Source organism: Marmota marmota, unplaced genomic scaffold, assembly GCF_001458135.2.
Source record: "Marmota marmota marmota unplaced genomic scaffold, marMar, whole genome shotgun sequence".
NCBI lineage: Eukaryota > Metazoa > Chordata > Mammalia > Rodentia > Sciuridae > Marmota > Marmota marmota.
The window spans coordinates 12,344,816-12,363,111 of record NW_026000185.1 but is presented as its reverse complement, the minus strand read 5'-3'; the positions used below and the strand labels follow the sequence as shown (position 1 = coordinate 12,363,111).

Sequence of the window (18,296 nt, the reverse complement as noted above, 5' to 3'; positions counted from 1 at the left end):
GACGACCCAGGTCACTCGGCCAGCTCTTCTCTTGCCCATGGGCAGGCTGAGCATCCCCGTCCTGGTGCTGGGGGAGGGAGAGGGGAGACGGCGGGGAGCAGAGGACGGAGCTGCCCTGCCGGCCTGGCTGGGTGTCGGAGCGCAGGACGGACAGCAGTACAGCTCAGTGACAGCTCCCGTCTCCTGCCCCTCTGACAGGCAAGGAACCTGAGGCTCAGAAAGCTCAGCTTCCCTTGTCTCAGGAGCCTGCAGCTGGGGGAGGGTGGGGGAGGCACATTTGTCAGCCCAGGTGACCCTAACAAGGTCCTGCAGATGACCCTAACAAGGTCCTGCAGGCTGGGCGGCCTCAACAGACAGCTTTCTCATAACCTCGGAGGCTGAGTTTCAAGATGGAGGTGTTGGTCAATTTGCTTGCTAGCGAAGGCCCTCTTCCAGATGGTCACCTTCTGGCTGTGTCCTCGCATGACAGAGAGGAGGGAAGATGGTTGGCATTTCTTTTTCTAACTCCCGAGGACCAGGCTGCACCCTCACCCTCCCAGTGGATCTTAGGGAGACCCAGTTCCGTCCACAGCGACATTTCCAATCCAGGTCGGGCTGATGTGGGGTGGCCTTGTCCCCGCCCTGGTGGAATGAGATGGTGCAGAAGTGCCCGCACGGTTTTGGTTTTGCTTGGAAACGATCACAGGTCTTTGGGGAAACAATCTCCATTTGCTTCTCCTTAGGTGTTAGGCTAATATGTAAATGAGTGAGAATCCCATCGGCCATCGGCCAGTCAGACCGGGAGAGGCCTGGGGAGTCCAGGATGCCCAGGGAGCAGGATCAGCCAGGAACGTGAACGTGGAGCTGTTCCAGCTAATGTGGGACAGCTGGTCCCCAGGTCTGTGCTTAGAGCAAACGCATTCATTCAAGTGCCATCTCCCATCAGCCAGAGAGGGAACGAGCCCTTCTGGATGTGGCCCAGGCTGGCTGCGGTGGCCACGTGGTGGGGTTGGTGGTCTCGTGTGATGGGCTTTCTCTCCCTGGGGTCTGCTGCTTATGTGACCTGGTGGTTGGCCCAGAGCAAAGAACGTGGAGCTCGGTGGGCAGCTGGGCCTGTGTTCAAATCCCGGCTCAGCCACGGTCCTGCTGGGTGACCTTGGCCAAGTCATCTGAGCGACTGGCTGCAGGTTAGGGGACCCCGGGTCTCAAGCCCCATGTGCCTGCTCCTCTCTTGTTGCGGGACAGCTCTTGCCTCCTGGGTTCTCATCCAGATGGAGAACCAAGGACTGTGATGGGGAAGCCACGTGGACAGCTTCTTTCTGGAATGATCCAGCATGTTCACCGGGAGCTGCCGCTGGAGAACTCAGGTGCCCCCGACGGTGAAGAAGGACGCATGGGTCTGAACGCCAGCCCGGATCCCCACCAGCTATGAGACCCCGGCGAAGTCCTTCACTTCTCGCAGCCTCATTTCCTTCACCTGTGAAACGGGCTGAAGTGATAGGTTCGACCATCTGAGGTGGCCACAGGGTGACACTGGATAATGACTCAAGGGGTGTTGGCCACTATGAAGTGCTCCTGGAGGGTGGCAGCTCCTAGGGGCTTCCCAGGCATCCACTGTGGAGGCCACTACTGACCACTGACCGTGCTGGGTCATGGTGGCACACACGGCAAGGGAGAGGAAATAAAGAATTTTTCCAAAATCCAGAGTTTCTGTTTGTACACAGAATGTTTGCACCTTAACTCTGTCCCTTGGGCTCTTCCAAATCCCTGCCATCATCCCTACAGAAAGGTAGGGACACACTCCCTTTCCCCTGGACCTCCGAGCTGGCTGCCTCTCCAGAGCGTACCTGGAAACAGTCCCCACCTGGGCTGGGTGGGAGGGGCGGGCAGCAAGCATCAGGCTCTAGGGTGTGAACCACCCGGAGCTCCCATCCAGATTCCCAGGAGGCCCTCGGAGCCCCTGCACGCACACCAGCCCTCTCCCGTCTGCAGGTGGCAGAGCCACGGATAAGAAGGCTCGGCTTTGCTCAGAGCAAACACGCTCCGTGCAGCAGAGGGAGGTGCCCGGGCTGGAAATGTCCCACCCCCAGCCAGGGAGCTGCGGCCAGGAGGACAGAGGACTGCGCCATCCGGGGAGCGAGGAATCCGGAAGAAAACATTTTCAAAATCCAACCTCAACCCGGGATCTGGTGGGACCTTTGGCAGAGGGTGGAGGCCACGTCCGGCTCTCTCTTCTTTTGGTAAAAGTGAGTGAATTCTTTCTAGATGGAGCACTCCACTCCATTTCTAGAAGGTTCTCTCTGCCAGCTCGGGTCTAGAACGCTGCCTGCCTCCCCAGGGGACCTCAGCGAGGTGCGTTTAATAAGAGGGGCAAAGGAACAAGCTGAGGTGCTGTCTCTGCCCTCTTGAGTCTGATGTCCCTCTGGACCACAGGACACAGGACTCAAGAGAGAACATGACCCCCGGGAAAGTGAGGAATCCAAAGCCAGCAGACAGTATGGCGGTGCCTTGGAGAGAGACGGTGGCATCCTTGGGTGAAGAGTGCCTGCCTTTTGTTCTGGACCTTTCACACTGATCTTGGGAACTCCCCTGTATTTTTCCAGAATCTTCCATCCTGACCTCTGTGAGCCAGGATGGCCTTCTACACCCATGGGACCACGCGCGGCTGGCCCTCCGAGGGACCTGGATGCTCCTCCCTGCATTTCATGGCCACTCCAGCCCCAATCCATTTGTCCCACGGGTGTTCGGGGTCAGTCTTGGCCTTGGGAGAACATAGACAGCCGCCTGACCTGGCACAGAGCTCAGGAGACCGGGGACAGCCGGCGGGAGAGAGCCACGTGCGCTCCAGCAGGAGCCGGAACTGCTGTCAGCCTGAAGAGTGCCAGGCCTGAGGATGTGTTTACTTTGTTACAAGACGCAAACAGAACTGCTAACGGCATAATTATCGGCGTGTTTTTCCAGTTCCCGTGAGCTGCCGCGGCCAGAGCAGGTGCGCCCTGCTGACTCCCGCAGGATCTGGGGGGAGCTCTCCTGGATGGCTCCGTCCCTGGGGCCTGGGGTCTCAGGAGAGGGCGGGCATCTAGGGCGCCTCCATGCAGAAGTGGCTTGGAGGCAGAGGTGGTCGCGCCCCATGACCTGGGTTTTGGTCCCAGATGTGACCTCCCACCCGGGGCTGCGGCTAACTACTGCCCATTGGGGCAGGGACAGTCCTGTGCTCCTCTGATCCTGTGAGGAATCTCTCTGTTTCTCTGTCTCTCTCTCTCCCCCTCTTTACCAGTGAGCGGTCTTCAGGCCTCCAGGATCTATTTTAACTACATGGGCAGCTTCGCGTCGAGGTTCTCGCCACCCACGAGGCGTCTGCGTCCCCTGGCTGGGAGGAGAACCACGCGGACCCTGGTTTTGATTTGGCCTTTGTTGTAGTTGGCAGATGCTCAGGAAATGGCCTTGCAGAAGCTCTGGACTGTTTCCAGGGTCTGGCTCAGGCAGTGTCCACTCGGGGACACTGACGGCTCAGGCAGAGGCCATCCTTGCAGGGTTGGGTGAGGTGACCAGGTCTGGTCTTGGGTGGGGAGGAGGACAGACGGCACATGGGAGAGATGCCAGCATCACCACTGGAAACTGCCAGGTCTGGGTGTGCCTTCTGGCCCCGCCCGAGACCCCTGCCTGCGGCTTCTGGGTTGCCCCGGGCTGTCTCCACTTCACAGAGGAGGAGATGGAGGCACAGGGACCTTAGGTCAGGTGCCCAGGCTCTGCCGACTCCTGACCAAGGCTGTCTGCGCAGTTGTGGGCTCTGGTCCCCGAGCAGACGGCGGCTGTCTGGCTGTGTGGGACTCCAGGACTGACTGGCTGCATGGATTCTGCAAGTTCAGGGTGGCTCCTGGGATGGCCGCCTTTGCCAGGCTGGAAGAGGACAGCAGGCCGAGCGGGCCTGGTTCTGGGTCAGCAGGAGCTGCACCCTCTGACTGGTCTCTCCCTCCCATTTGGGTCCCTTCCCAACTTTTCTCCCATGACCACCAAAATGATCTCTCAGTAATGCCATAAGATTGCTTGCTCTTAAACCTCACAGCTCAGCCGGGCGCACGCCTGTCATCCCAGTGGCTCGGGAGGCTGAGGCAGGAGGATGGCGAGTTCAAAGCCAGCCTCAGCAAAAGCGAGGCCCTGAACAACTCAGGGAGACCCTGTCTTTAAATAAAATGCAAAAATAGGGCTGGGGATGTGGCTCAGTGGTCGAGTGCCCCTGGGTTCAGTCCGTAGTACCCCCTGCCCAAGCAAACAAACAAAATAAAACCCAAAATAAAACCTCACGCTCGTGGGCCAAGGCGTCAACCATCAGCACGGATCTAAAGTCCCCGCGTGGCTGCCCTTACCTGTCTCATCTGCAGGAAGGCAGCCACATTCTCCAATATGCCAAGGCCCCTACTGCCCCCCGGCCTTTGCCCATGCTACCCGCTCCTCCTGGAACACTTTTCCTGGCACCCCAGGTCCCACGCTGCTCCTTGGAGAGGTTGCCCACACCTCATCCAGGTGACACTCACTTTCCAGGGCTCAGGGCTCCCCCCTCCCTTTCGGAGCACCCGCCTCCTTTGCCGTGGTATATTCAGCCCCGAGCAGGAGGTCAGTCAGCTGAGTGAAGTCAGAGGGAGCCCTGGCTCCTGAAATCACCACCCTGTGCGCACATCGTCACCCGACCCTGCCCATGATGTCACGGGGCTGAGCTAATGATGCTCTGCGCGGGTCCAAACCAACCAACAGGGCCAAGGGCGTCCGGCTTCATCCCCTCCTGTGGCCAATCAGAAGGACGCAGGGCTGGTCCCCGCCTTTGTGGGTAGAACACACTGAGTACAATCCTCAGGCGCTGGAGTCAAGACCTCGAGTTTGGAAACAGCTGTTCCTGTCCGAGACCAGCTCCAGTCAGAGCCTCCCTGGGCCAGGCAGCGTCCACAGCAGAGCGGCCAGGCCGGGGGGTCTTCCAACACACTTCCCGTGAACCTTCCAAATACGGGAAAACCCTCCCTGACCACAGGGCGCTGGCGGCCTTCCGTCCTCACCGCCTAACTCTGCCCTTTCTCACTTTGGAGGGGAGGTGGGTTCAAGAGCCGTTTTACTTCTGTTTAAACTCTGTGGACGCAAGAGGGGGAGCAACTGATCTCCAGGGTGATGAGGTCCCACCTTGGGGCCCCCACAACCCACTGCAGAGGACCGGCCACGCGCTTCACCCAGACTTGCTGCACGATCCGGCCAGCCAGGGACGCCGGACGGGCCGTAGTCCATTTACCCTCCAGACGGCCTTTTGAGATCGGCCCGGAAGGTGGAACTCAATCGAGGCTCTCTGTGTCCAGGGCCCACCCAAGACTAGGGACCAGTAAACCCACAGGTCTTTACCACCCAAGAGGGCGGGGCTGGACGCTCCGTTAGGGCCGGGCGGGGGGGGGACACTGGAAGGTGGTGTCCAAGCACAGAGCTGCTCAGGATGGACACCTCGCTGCTTCTGCCCTTGGAGACCCCCTCGGCTCCTCAGGGTCTGACCTGGGCACGCCCACCCCTTCCCGCAGGTGCCCAAGTTTGCTCATCCTTCCTGGGATGGGGGAAGGAGTGGTTTGGAAGCCACAGATGGAGCGGCAGATGGGACTGGAAACCTAGCCGAGTGGCCCAGGATAAAATCATTCATCTGCAAACTTCATATGTTTTGGTGCAGGCGGCTCCCCAAAAACAGCGGCCAGAGGCACCAGCCACACCGCGTGCAGGAGGCGCCTCTGGCCCTGAGGCTGGCGGGCAGAATGGCAGGAGAGTGGAACGGGCGGTGGGCACCACGGCAGTGAGATCAGGGAGAGGGCCAGCCAGGGCCAGCCAGACCACCGAGGCCCAGCTAAAGAAGTTGTAAACATGGGGAATGTCCCCTGTGGACCCTGAGGTAGGGTGCACACACGGTCTGGGCAAGGGTTTCTGGTATCTCATCCACTGATAGGAGACACCACTTTGGATGGAGCTTACATGTAAACAGTTGGCGTGTACTGAGCACCTTCCAAGGGTCAGACACCTCTGTGTTTCGTGGTGGTATCTTGATGGCGTTCTCTTGCTCATGGCCACAGTGCAAGCTGCAGAGCGGTCTGGGGTGAGGTCTGGGCACGCTTTGTCGTGGATGCTGAGCAGAGCTGGGCGCCCCTTGAGTTGAAGCGGCCTCGGTTACCGGCTCGACTTCCAAGCAACACAACCCAGCGCCCCTAGGGGGCAGCAGTGCGCACACCTACCTATACACAGCGCCTCTAGGGGGCAGCAGTGCGCACACCACCTACGGGGCCTCCTCAGGTCTCAGGCAGAATGAGGCCCCGGGTCCCAGGCTGCAGTGACCTCTGAGGCTTCCAGTGAAAGTCTGGAGAAGGAGGAGTGTGGGAACCTTGACCATAGCTCCTCATCCTCAGAGACAACAGTCACCGTGCACCACCTTGCCCTGACATCCCCTGCTGCAGTGTGTCCACTGTCCTGCCCGGCCATGAGCGAGCTCAAGGGCCTGGACTGTCCCTTCTGTCTGCTATGCAGCTGGGGACCAGCCAGCCAGTCTGAGGCTGCTGACTTTGCCAAGAGATTGACTTCAAGCAGAAAGCGTGCCGAGGTTGCCATAGACAGAACCGGTTCTAATCCCTGCTGTGCCATGAGCTCACCCCATGACCTTGGGCCTCCGTCTGTCCATCTGTAGAACGAGTTTGCTGTGAGGGCTGAAGGGAGGACCGGTCCCACTAGGGGCTGTGTGTAGCACTGGGGGGCATTTCTGGACTCAGTCCTTCCCTAGAAGATGGAGAGGAATGTTCTAACCTCCACCTCTGTGCGCTCTACCCGTCTCCTCACTTTTAACGTATGATGCTCCACCCGTGTTTTAAATTTCTCAAATGCAGTAAGCTCATCTCTGACCCCCATCACACCCAGGCTATCACTCCATCAGAAATGGCGGCTCTCAGCTGGAGGCGACTTGGGCCCTAGGGGACACTCAGCAATGTCCGGAGATGTGTGGTTTGCACGAGTGGGCAGGGTGTGTTCTTGGCATCTAGTGGGCAGAGACCAGAGGTGTTGCCAAAGACCCTACAACGCACAGAACTGCCCCACGACAGGGAATTATCCATCAGCGAACATCCGCAGTGCCATGGCTGGGGAATCCTGATCGAGAATGATCTCTATTGTTTCCCTATCGATCAGCCTCTGTTCCTCTGCAGGCCTCAGCTCAAAGCTGAACATGCCCATGTCTTTCTGATCTCCTGCTTATGTTCCTCCAGGTCTTCTCACTCACGCCTCTTCTTCTCTAGGGCCCTAGTTCGTCCTGCTGGTGTCCCTCTCATGATTCCATCTTCCCAACTAGGACACGCGCTCCACGAGGCCGGGGAGAAGTAGAAGCTGTTTCTGTTCACTAAATTCCCAAACAGTGCTTAGCGTAGTAGTTGCTCAATAAATGTTGAATAAATGAAAATTCACGGTAGGTAGACATTTGTCAGCAAGGCTTTTAAACCTGTTCTCTTTGTCTCTATTAGTCTACGAACAAAAGGAAACAGGTGTATCTTGTTCAAAATGACCAGAGATTGTGCTTCCCTCTCACTCATCTGGAGTCTCCCAGCAGATGATGGATGCCCCTGAGCCCAGGTACGGAGAAGGGAGCCGAGGACCACGCTGTGACCTTTGCAGCGAGGTCTTCTTCAGACCTGTTCCTTGTCTGGATCCTGACTCAACCATTTCATGTGGGAGCATCCTATTGACGTCGTGTTCAAAGACAGTCTTATCTGTGAAACATTTACAGATGCCGCTGTACGGGTGTCTTGGATTCACTCCACAGCAACCCAGGCTGGGCCAGGAGGGCGAGAGTCCTGGGCCAGCAGCCCGGCTGTGACTGATGGTCGCCAAAACTGGGTGAGGCTCACGGGGTGCTGCTTACGTTACTCTCGTGTGTGTTTGAAAATTGTCCTGATGAAGTTTCTTTTTAGACACCTTTGACCAATTCTCCAGGGAAGGCTGAATCCAGTGCCCTGTTGCCATGGGTGGCAGAGAGGCCCCCTTCACCCCCAATCCATTTCCTGTGCGCCCTGGTCAACAAGAACACACAGGCAAAGAGTGGCTTTCTTCTTTGTGTGTGTGTGTGTGTGGGGGGGATACCGGAGATTGAATTCAGGGGCACCCACCACTGAGCCCTACCCCAGCCCTATTCTGTATTTTATTTAGAGACAGGGTCTCACTGAGCTGCTTAGCACCTCGCTTTGGCTGAGGCTGGCTTTGAACCCGCGATCCTCTTGCGTCAGCCTCCCGAGCCGCTGGGCTGACAGGTGTTCCACGGCGCCTGCCTGGGAGCCGCCTTCTTGATTGCAAGTGCAGTTCATTGTCTTGCTTCTCTGTTTTCTTGCACCATCTCCAGGGAGGTTTCTTGGCTGATGATGTCCTTTAAACACCACATGCACAAAGGGACAGCTCTCCTGCTGGCACCTTGGGGCTGCTGGCTGCACCTCCAGCTCCAGGTAACTGTGTCAGCCGAGGGTGGAGGGCACAGCGCTTCCACAGATGCCAGAACCTGTCCTTTCAGGTGGGCGCTGCCAGTGTGGCCGTCAGCTCATCTGTGAAAATTTGGTGGGGGGCCCACGGACCCACCTGTGGGCCTCACGCAGCCCGAGGACACCCACCATCTGTGATGCTGCTCGGACCTCGCAGCCGAAGCCTTCTCCCCCTCCCCCGCCCTGGAGCTCAACACCCAAGTCTGACCTTGTCCTTCCTCTGCTCCAAGCCCACGGTGGCGTCCGTCTTGCTTGGACTGACCACGATTTCCAGACTCTCCATGACGGAGCCCCAGTGTCTCTGACCATGTGTCTCCTGTCACCCTGGCCCTCGCTCGCCGTGTTACGGCCCCTCAGCCCTGCTGTCCCGGCCACACCCCAGGCACAGTCTCACCCCAGGGCTCAGCCCTCCCCGCCTGTTACCTGGGCCACTCTCCCCCTGGGCGGGGCTCACTCCTTCTCATCCGGGGACAACCCTGGCTGCTCCATCGCAATCCCGCCCGCCCCTGCCTCTGTTCTCTGCTTCATCTTTCCAACATGCCATCATCCCAACAAACTGGGACCACAGCGTGTCGTTATTCTACCTACGGTTGACTTCTTTGGTTGGTCTTTGCTGGAATGGAAGCCCCCCGCAGGCAGGGGTCTCTGTCTCTTTGGAGCACAGGGACAGCCTGGGACAGAGCTGGGAGGACCATGTGCTCAAAACTTCTCTCTGGTCCTAGTGAGGGAAGAAGTGCCCGGGGGCCCTCAGGTCCAGCCTGCACCAGGGTCAGGACCTCAGGGACAGCGCGGGAGGCCCATGGCGTGTCTCACTGAGGCAGAGCGCTTCTCTGGACAGGAAGCAGACTGCCCGTGCTCCCCAGTGTCCCAGGGAGAGGGGGAGAAAGAGGAAGCAGGACATCAGACCAGGCCGGCCCCGGGGCCACCGGCCGCCTTACCTGATGGGGTAGTCGGCCGCGCTGAGGTTGATGAAGAAGTCCCAGGGCCAGTCGGTCATCTCCAGCAGGTCCCGCATGCTCTGCAGGTAGGTGGCCAGGAGGCTGGCTCCCCCCCAGATGGTGGCCATCCTCCAGGGGGTGACGCGGACGTTGCCGTACTGCCCGGCGAACTGGAGCACTTGCCGGTGCAGGTAATTAGAGCGCTTTGCCCAGGAGAGAAAGGTGACATTCAGCAGCCCAGAAAGGGCCCGGCGCCAGGCAGGCTGGGCACACCCCGCCCAGGCCCGCTCCGCTCCTCCCTCCTGGCCACTGGTGTCTGGACGCAGGAGACTCGGCCAAGCCACCGATCCTGGCCGGGGGTCTCCCTGCACCTCTCCGCCCTTCTATTCATTGGAAATTTAATGGGAAATGCAGGTTCCCAGCCCCACTTCGGAGCTAATGGCCTCGAGCCCTGGGCTGGCAGGGTCTGGGGCTCTGCGTTTGTACATGTGACTTGTATGGAGTCTGCACCCGTCCTGCCCACTGTGGCCCTCTGTCACCCTCTCCCTGCTCTGCTTGGAGCAGATCTTAGCCATGAAACCGCCCCTTTGCCATCTGGCCTCATCTGCAGCCAACGGAAACTCCCGGGGCAGGAGAGCTCCCAGAGAGCACGTCGCCCACCGGGTTTGTCAATAAAGCTTTATTGGCACATGGCCACGCCCATTTGTCCACATGTTTTCTGTGGCTGCTTTCCCGCCACCGGGGCAGAGCCGGGCGGCTGAAGCACAGAGCGTGTGGGTCACAAAGCCGGGATTATTTATGACCTGGACTTTTATAGAAAAGGTGAGCCCACTCTGGCTACCAGGTCTGCGGGGCAGGGGGAGGCGCTGGGCAGGAGAAGAGGTAGGAGGACCACACAGCTGTCTGGGAGCAGGAGGCGACCTAGCATCCATTTCAAGAAAATTAGTAGAAGGGATGGGGCTGGGGCGGGGGCTCAGGGGTAGAGCCCCTGTCTAGCATGTGTGAGGCCCTGGGCTCAATTCTCAGCATCATACATAAATAAATAAAATAAAGGTCCATTGACAACGAAAAAATATCAAAAAAATAGAAGACCCTGAATGATGTCACCACCCCAGAGAAATGATGGGCATTTCAGGCAACAGACATATTCATTACTCGGAACAGGCTGGGTACAGCAGCATACGCTGGAATGTCATACGGCACCCCATCAATCTGTATGATTATTATGTGTCTATCAAGAGTAAAAAATAGCTGGGTGTGGGGGCGCACGTCTGTCATCCCAGCGGCTCGGGAGGCTGAGGCAGGAGGATCACGAGTTCAAAGCCAGCCTCAGCAACAGCCCGGCGCTAAACAACTCAGTGAGACCCTGTCTCTGAGTAAAATTACAAAATAGGGCTGGGGAGGGGGCTCGGTGGTTAAGTGCCCCTGAGTTCAATTCCTGGTACCCACTGCCAAAATAAAAATAAATAAAAAGAAAGAAAGAAAAATAATGTTTATGGAGAAAGTCAGAAGCCTTAGCTGGTAGCTCTGAAACCGCATGCTGGTCAGCCTCTGCGCCTTAGCCGGGACTTGTAGAGAGAGGAGGGATCAGAGAGGGACAGACAGACTGCAGAGGAAGCCCAGCACGGCGGGAGGGGAAGCGGCTCCTTACCTTGTCCACGTGGATGTAGTAGAAGTGGTCCTTGTGGTAGATGGCCTTGAACATGCGCTGCAGCTGCCGGGAGGCTCGGCCGTGGACCACCAGGACGAAGGCGATCCTGACGGGGTTGGCTGGCATGTACTCCACGGAGTCTTCGTCCCACTGAACGTTCTTGCTGGCTTTGCCTGGGGAAAACCCGAGACCACAGAGGTGAGGGTGAGGCTCAGCCTCCACGGGGCAGCAGGGAGTGGCTCTGATTTTTTTTCTTTGTTCCTTTCTGGGGGACTATTCCCAGGGTACATTCACGTTGGGCCCTGGGACCTGATTCAACTCAGCCAAGCAGGTCCAGGCCCCAGTCGGGTAGGAGACCCCGGTGCTTACCACCTACTTTCCACTCCCAAGCAGCCTGAAAAAGACGGATGGAGACCCGGGGACACTGTTCGCCGTGACATGAGGCAGGTGAGTCGAGCTCGGGGAGGGAGCCTTGAACCCCAGGGGAAGCTGTGTTCCCTCTGGGTCAGGAACCCCAACACAGGAGCCGGTTTTCTCTGGCTGGAACCCATTGTCCTTTCTTCTCCTAACAGCACCCGATGTGTTTCCTTGCGCCCTTCAAATTGTGCTGGGAACAGATAACCTGAGACCCACCCTCTGCACCGACTCGAAGCGCACAGTACCATACTGTTCACCTGAAGCGCAATGACGGGCGCGTTCATCTCGCATCCTAAGCTCGGTCACCTGAAGCCCCCTCCCCGCCATGCTTGGTCCAGGTGGATGCAGAGGAGCCACCAAACACCAGGCAGGACATCTCCCAGGCCAGAGCACGGTTCAGGGGGACACGAGAGCCAACCAGGACAGCTCTCAACAAGAGCCCGCCACACTCAGCCTGGAATGTGAGATCGGGGAGGGTCGCTTTCTGTTGCCCACCGAACTGCAAGATCCTAAGAGCCTTTCTGTCCCGACATGGAGAGAACTTTCCGGAAGAAAACCGACACGGGACGGCGGTGAGTCTCCGAGTCCTACTGAGCCCATCTGAACCCCCGGGTCCACCAGGCGGGAGGATCATGGTGTTATTTTTCTTTTAAAGTCAGATCCTGCACCAGATCTGCCCAGATAAACGGTTCCAGACATATTTTATCCAGAAATCAGCCTCAAGGACTCCTTCTCTCCGTTTCCCCCCCACATCCCGCAGGGACAAGGACCCTGGGAGAAACACAGCTTCCCGGATGAGTTCATCGCGCTTCCAATGGGAATCTCCTCGCTTTCCTCAGCCCAATGTCCTTTGGGTTTAACAGATTTCCTATGGGATCTGGGTCTAGGGCACTCACACTGAAGTCAGGGTGGGCAGTTGTGGGTGTCCCAGAAGACCAACTAGGAATGCAAAGAACGTGGACCGTGGAGCCCGAGGTCAAGAACTCCAGAGCCTGTCAGCTGCCGTCGGAAAACAGAATGACCACTCAATGAACAGGAGTCCTTCCATGTTCCCGACCACAGGATGACATTAACGTGGATAACGTCCTGATCCAGCTGCCCAGGAGGCCTGGCTGACATCACTCCTTGGACCTCTCTGCCCTGACCAGTCCCACTTCTCACCTTGCCACCTCGTCTACCTGCCTTTCCCTGGGCAAGCTCATTCTGCCTCAGGACCTTTTCACGGCCATTCTTGCTGCCTAGAAGTCCCTGTCCCCAGATCTCTGCCTGGCTGCTCCTTTCTGACTTTGGCTTACAGCCCACCAAGAGGACTCCTGCCTCCGTCCCTTACGCTGTTCGCCTCTCCTGCTTCCATTTTCCTCCTAGCCCTTAGCACCATCTGAAGATGCTTATCTGCTTCTTTGTCTGAACACAGCACTGGAGCAAAATCTCGGAGAGACCGGGGACTATTTCAGACCTGTTGACCATTAACTATGCAACACTTGAACAATATCTAGCACACAGCTGGTTCTTGCCCAAAAAAAAAAAAAAAAAGGTACAGAGCACATTCTGGCTCAGTAAAACCACAGCACCTTTCATCAAGCATTGACCTGCCCTCCAACACGATGTCCTCATGGTGATCTTGCACGGTGGTGCCGTTAACCAACCCCCTTTTCTCAAACGAGGAAATCACAGCGGAGAGAGGCCAAGGGTTTGTTGCAGGCCGCCCTGCTTTAGTTCGTTAAGCCGAGATTCAAATCCAGGTCTCACTCCAAAGGCCACTCCCCAAACCCCTGACACAGGACATGGTCCAACCCAGAGCACGGAAGGAAGGGTTCCTGACAGCGATGCTTGGTCATGAAACGCCTCCTAAGTTAGTTACTGCAGGGAGCAGGCATGCATCCAAGGACTGTCACGGGTACCCGAGGGGACTTTTTGTATTTGATGGGAGGCTGACAACGTGAGGTGACCACTGAAGCTACATTTTCAGCTATTCACCTGTCCATCCTTCCATCCACCCGCCCATGCATCTATCTACCCTCCATCTACCCGTTCATCCGTCTGTCCATCCATCCATCCATCCACCCATCCATCTTTCTCTTCTTCTGTCCATCCAGTCATCTATCTGTCCATCCATCCATCCACCCACCCACCCCTCTGTCTGATCCAACCATCTTTCCATCCAAACACAGCACCATCCAACTACCCCTCCAACGAAACACCTGCCACCTGTCATGCCACCCACCGTCACCCAGTCAAGGCTCGGGAGATAGACCCTTCCCTTGCCTTCCAGTCCCCCCATGGCTCTTGCCACGTTGCTGAATGAATGCATTTTGAAAAACAGTGACTTTTTTTGTGGTGCTGGGGATTGAACCCAGGGCCTTGTGCGTGTGAGGCAAGCCCTCTACCCACGGAGCTCCGTCCCCAGCCCGGAGCTGATGATTTCGGAGGGTTTGGTATGTATCCCCGCTATGGTGGGGGCTATCATGGTTTGAGCGTCCATCATTATTTGGCGCTGGGAAGAGTGCGCTATTGTCCTTAAGGCCTGGAGAGGGTGACCCATTTCCCAGGCCGCACGGTGAGGACAGAGGTGGGAGCGGAAGCCCGGTGTCACCCAGCCCCAGCCACCCTGGGGTCCACCCGCCCTCTGGGGCTCTGCTCCTGGACACTGACGTGGGGAGTGGTTAGAGAGCAGATTCGCAGCCAGACAGACAGACACACGGATGCTTTCCTTCTGGAGCAGAGGAGGGGGCACTGGGAAATCAAAGACGATCCTAGCAACGCAACAGCTTCTTCTGCTTAAATAAAACCATCCTCGGGGCTGGGGCTGGGGCTGGGGCTGGGGCTCAGTGGTAGAGCGCTCACCTCGCACGTTTGAGGCCCTGGGTTCCATCCTCAGTGCCACATAAAAATAAAAAAATAAAGGCATTCTGTGCCTCTACAGCTACGAAAGAAAAAAAAAGTGGTCCTTGTAGCAGACAGTTGCAAAGAAAATGGGGACCAGAAACCCCAGAGCTCTGCTGTGTGGGCTGAGCACCGGCGGCGTGGTTCACGCACATCCAGACCCCACGGGAGGGAGCCAGGACCCCCCCCACACACACACACACACTGTGAGGCTCAGAGCCGTCCCTAGAAAGTGGCTGAGCACAGGCTGCAGCGAATCTGGGGTCCTGCCACCCTGCCAAGGTCCCTGAGCTCCACCCAACTGTCTCCATCCTATAAATAAGAAAATCTGCTCCTGGGACTGACCCCCAGCTGTAGGGCAGATGATGGTAGGTAGCCATCCCTCGAGTCAGAACTTCAGGGACTTCACAGACAGGGGACTCTCTGAAGGATGAAAACCCAAGCACTGCCCGGCTCCTAGAAAAGAACCGTGAACTTGACAGTGGAACCAGATCCCAGTGGCTTAAAAAAAAAAAAGCCAGAAAATAAGTGGGAAAATCAGGATGGTTACAGCAGCAAGAAGCTGACTTCAGACGAATGTTAAAAAGCCAGGTTTATGGGGGGAGAATATCAAATGCATTTTGGCAGCGCAGGTGTCAAGGCTGCGGATGGGAGCCGCGGCGCGCTCCCCGGTAACCAGCCCCGCCACGCTCAGCCCCGGACCCGACTCCGGTTCTCGGTGGCGTTGTGCATTAAGTAGGGACCACGTGATCCTCAGGCTCCAAAGAGATGGTGGAGATGGAGGTGCTTTGCCAAGGTCGAGGGGCAAGGCATGGATCACCATCCCCTTTATCTGCAGCACTGCTTTCTGAGGCTGTCGTCACCCAGAATAATAGATGGAAAGTTCCAGAAATAAACATATGAGATATATCTTGCTGCAATATGCTATTACAACCTCTCTATTTTATTATCCGCTGTGGTTGTTCCTCTCTTCCTGGGCCTGGTTTATAAATTAAATGCTACCAGACGTAGGTAGGTAGATGGAGAAGGACACACCAAGATTCCCTCTGATTCTGTGGCTTCTGCAGCGCGGATTCAACCAACTGTGGATTGAAATCATCTTTCTTTTTAAATTGCGTCCGTGCTGGGTGCGGCGGCAACTGTGGAGGCTGAGGCAGGAGGATTGCAAGTTCGAGGTCAGCCTCAACAACTTAGTGAGACGGTGACTCGAAATTAAAAAATAACATCAGCAACCAAAAACCTGGGGATGTAGCTCTATGGTAAAGCAGCCCCGGTTCACACACACACACACACACACACACACACACCAAAAAAAAGGTTGGTTCTCTGCTGAACACGTACAGAACCTTTTCCTGTCATTCTCTAAACTATCAAGTGTAAGAGCCACGGACATAGCACTGACGTTGTATTCGGGGTTGTAAATAATGAGGAGATGATTTAAAGTCTGCAGGAAGGTGTGCGTAGGTTCTGTGCAAACACCAGGCCACTTTATATGACGGACTTGACCATCCACGTCAGGTCCCTGGACAAGGAGGGATGCACGGCACATATACAGGGTCTGGTGACATCTGTGGTTTCTGGCACCCCTGGGTGTGTGGGGACCGATGCCCTGAGGATAAGGGGGTCAACTCCACTGGCACTGGGATGCAGGATGGCATCTAGGAGGAAGAGCAAGGGCAGCCTGGTCTCTGGCCAGGCCGGTCACGTGGGCTCAGCCTGGTCCGGCCGTGTCTCCAAGCCTTAGCCTTCTCAGCTGTAAAACGGGTCCACGTGACCACAGAACCTGCCTCACGTGGACTTTCACGTCAGGACTGAGCGCAGCGCCCGGCACAGACTGCATGCCCAGTAAGTGGTTCTATCGTCAACATCCTTTCTCTTGGGCTGCCCACCAGGGTGACCAGGGTGACTGAGGTGACCAGGGTGTGATCTCTCCAACAGACCCAGCTCCGGTGCACACGCTGTCACCTGCTGCTCGCAGGTGAACACCCACCGCTGAATTTCTCTCCGCAGTGAGTGCCCCCGACCAGCAGCAATGGTCAATGCCAAGGAGACCTTGACCGGACACTGACTCCAGCCCAGCCCTGGACTCGGGTTATACTCCCAAGCGCTCCTTCCGCGGCTGCGAGGGGAGCTTTCTGATTTGCTTCCAAATAAGAGGGGCGGTGGGTCTTGGGGTGGAGAGGAGCAGGAACAAGGTTGTGTGCATCACCAGCTGAACACGGTGGGGGCCACGGGCACAGGGTGCACAGCTGGGGTGGGGACCTTGGGGAGACCCCCACGGTGGTCCATTTTCATCTATCCAGGGGGATAGACCATCTGTCCCTGACCCCGTGGGGCCCTGGGGGTACTCCCTGGGGGACAGTTCCACCTGGCAGCAGGAACCTTGCAGGGTAGGAAGAGGTGGGCCACCCTGAGGAGGAGGCTTCCGGGGGCTCTAGGTGCTGTTAGCTTGGATGGCTTTTTTCCCTGGGAAATCTCTTTCTTTTTATCAGGGGTGGGTACCAGGGATTGAACATAGGGGCACTCAACCACTGAGCCCCATCCCCAGCCCTATTTTGTATTTTATTTAGGGACAGGGTCTCACTGGGTTGCTTAGGGCCTCGCTGTTGCTGAGGCTGGCTTTGAACTCGCGATCCTCCTGCCTCAGCCTCCTGAGCTACTGGGATGATGGGCATATGCCCCTGCCCCCGGCTCCCCTGGGAAATTTCAATGCAGGTTTTGGGGGATTAAACTGAGGTGCCTGGAAGGCAGCCCCCTGTTCTCACAGGTGCAGGGTGTGCTCAGAGCCCGCGTGATGAAGAGCCACTGTGGGTTTAAATCCTGCTGCCATGGACCCACCATGGGGCCCCTGGCAAGTCACCTCCCGTCCTGGGTCCTGCAGAGCCACAGACCAGCAGCCATTAAGCACTGGTATGTCCCAGGCACGACCCGTGCGACTGTCTTTTAGTCATCCCAAGGTCCAGAGGCAGGGGCCGCCCTACCAGGAAGGTCTCCAGGACCTCAGGGTGCTGAGCGACAAGAAGGCACTCTCTGGAGTGAGGGCCAGAAGGAGACCAACACTGGTCTGCCCGGTTTAGTTTACCCAGTGAGGGAGACGACATTTCGGGAGATTTCTGGAAATTTCAGGACAGTCTGGGAATCTAACCTGATGGAGGGTCAGCAGTGCCTCATGGAGGGAGTCGGGGCTTTGCTGGTAGCTGTCCCCTGGCTCCCTCTGAGCAGGGTCACGCTCTTATCTCCTGCAGGACTCTGTCCCAGCCCCAGGCCTGGCGCAGAGCCGAGCTCCGGGGGGCTGCCCGGCTGAGTGATTTCTGACGGACGGATTCGAGACGACAGCTCCGGCCATGTGTGGGACCCTGGAGGCCTCTGCGCAAGGCTCGGGTGAGCGCAGCGCGTGGCTTCTCCTCTCCACCGGCCCACCTGCTGGGGGCTGGGCCCTTGCCCTGGAGGCTTTGGGGCGGTCTGAGGACCTGTGCTCAGCAGCACCAAGCCCTCCGCAGAGGAGCCAGCGACGGCCCAGGGCGCCCTGTACACCACTGCCAATCACCTCCTGCAGCTGAGTCCCCTCCAGCCCCGGGAACGGGAATGGAGCCAGCGAGAGGGTGGGCGGCCGGCGGGGTCCTGAGTCTAAAGGGGACCCAAAGCCTAGCTGTGAGGGTCTCAGGAGAAACGCCCTCCAGAGGGAAGCCACTTTCCCTCCCTCCTTCCCTGCCACACCCCCCATCTGGCACCTCTGTTTAAATTTAAATTGTGCTAAAAGCTCTCTAAGGTAGAATTCACCATCTTGACCATTTTCAGTGCACGGAGCACATTTCAAGGTTGGGTGACCAGCACCAGGGATCTGAAGACATTCTTCATCTTGCAAAACCTAGACTGTACCCCACCCCCCCCGCGTCTCCCTCCCTA

General features: G+C 57.4%; 1 protein-coding gene across 1 annotated transcript in view; it reads right to left on the bottom strand.

The window, feature by feature from the left end:
- The window catches only part of Xylt1 (xylosyltransferase 1), a gene marked incomplete at its 5' end in the record, with an annotated part of 222,874 nt that overhangs the window by 55,367 nt on the left and 149,211 nt on the right, over positions 1-18,296 (bottom strand). Inside the window, 2 exons of the mRNA XM_048790068.1 lie at positions 9,440-9,642; positions 11,091-11,263. Coding sequence (XP_048646025.1) covers positions 9,440-9,642; positions 11,091-11,263 — 376 coding nt within the window. The remainder of the gene's footprint in view (positions 1-9,439; positions 9,643-11,090; positions 11,264-18,296) is intronic.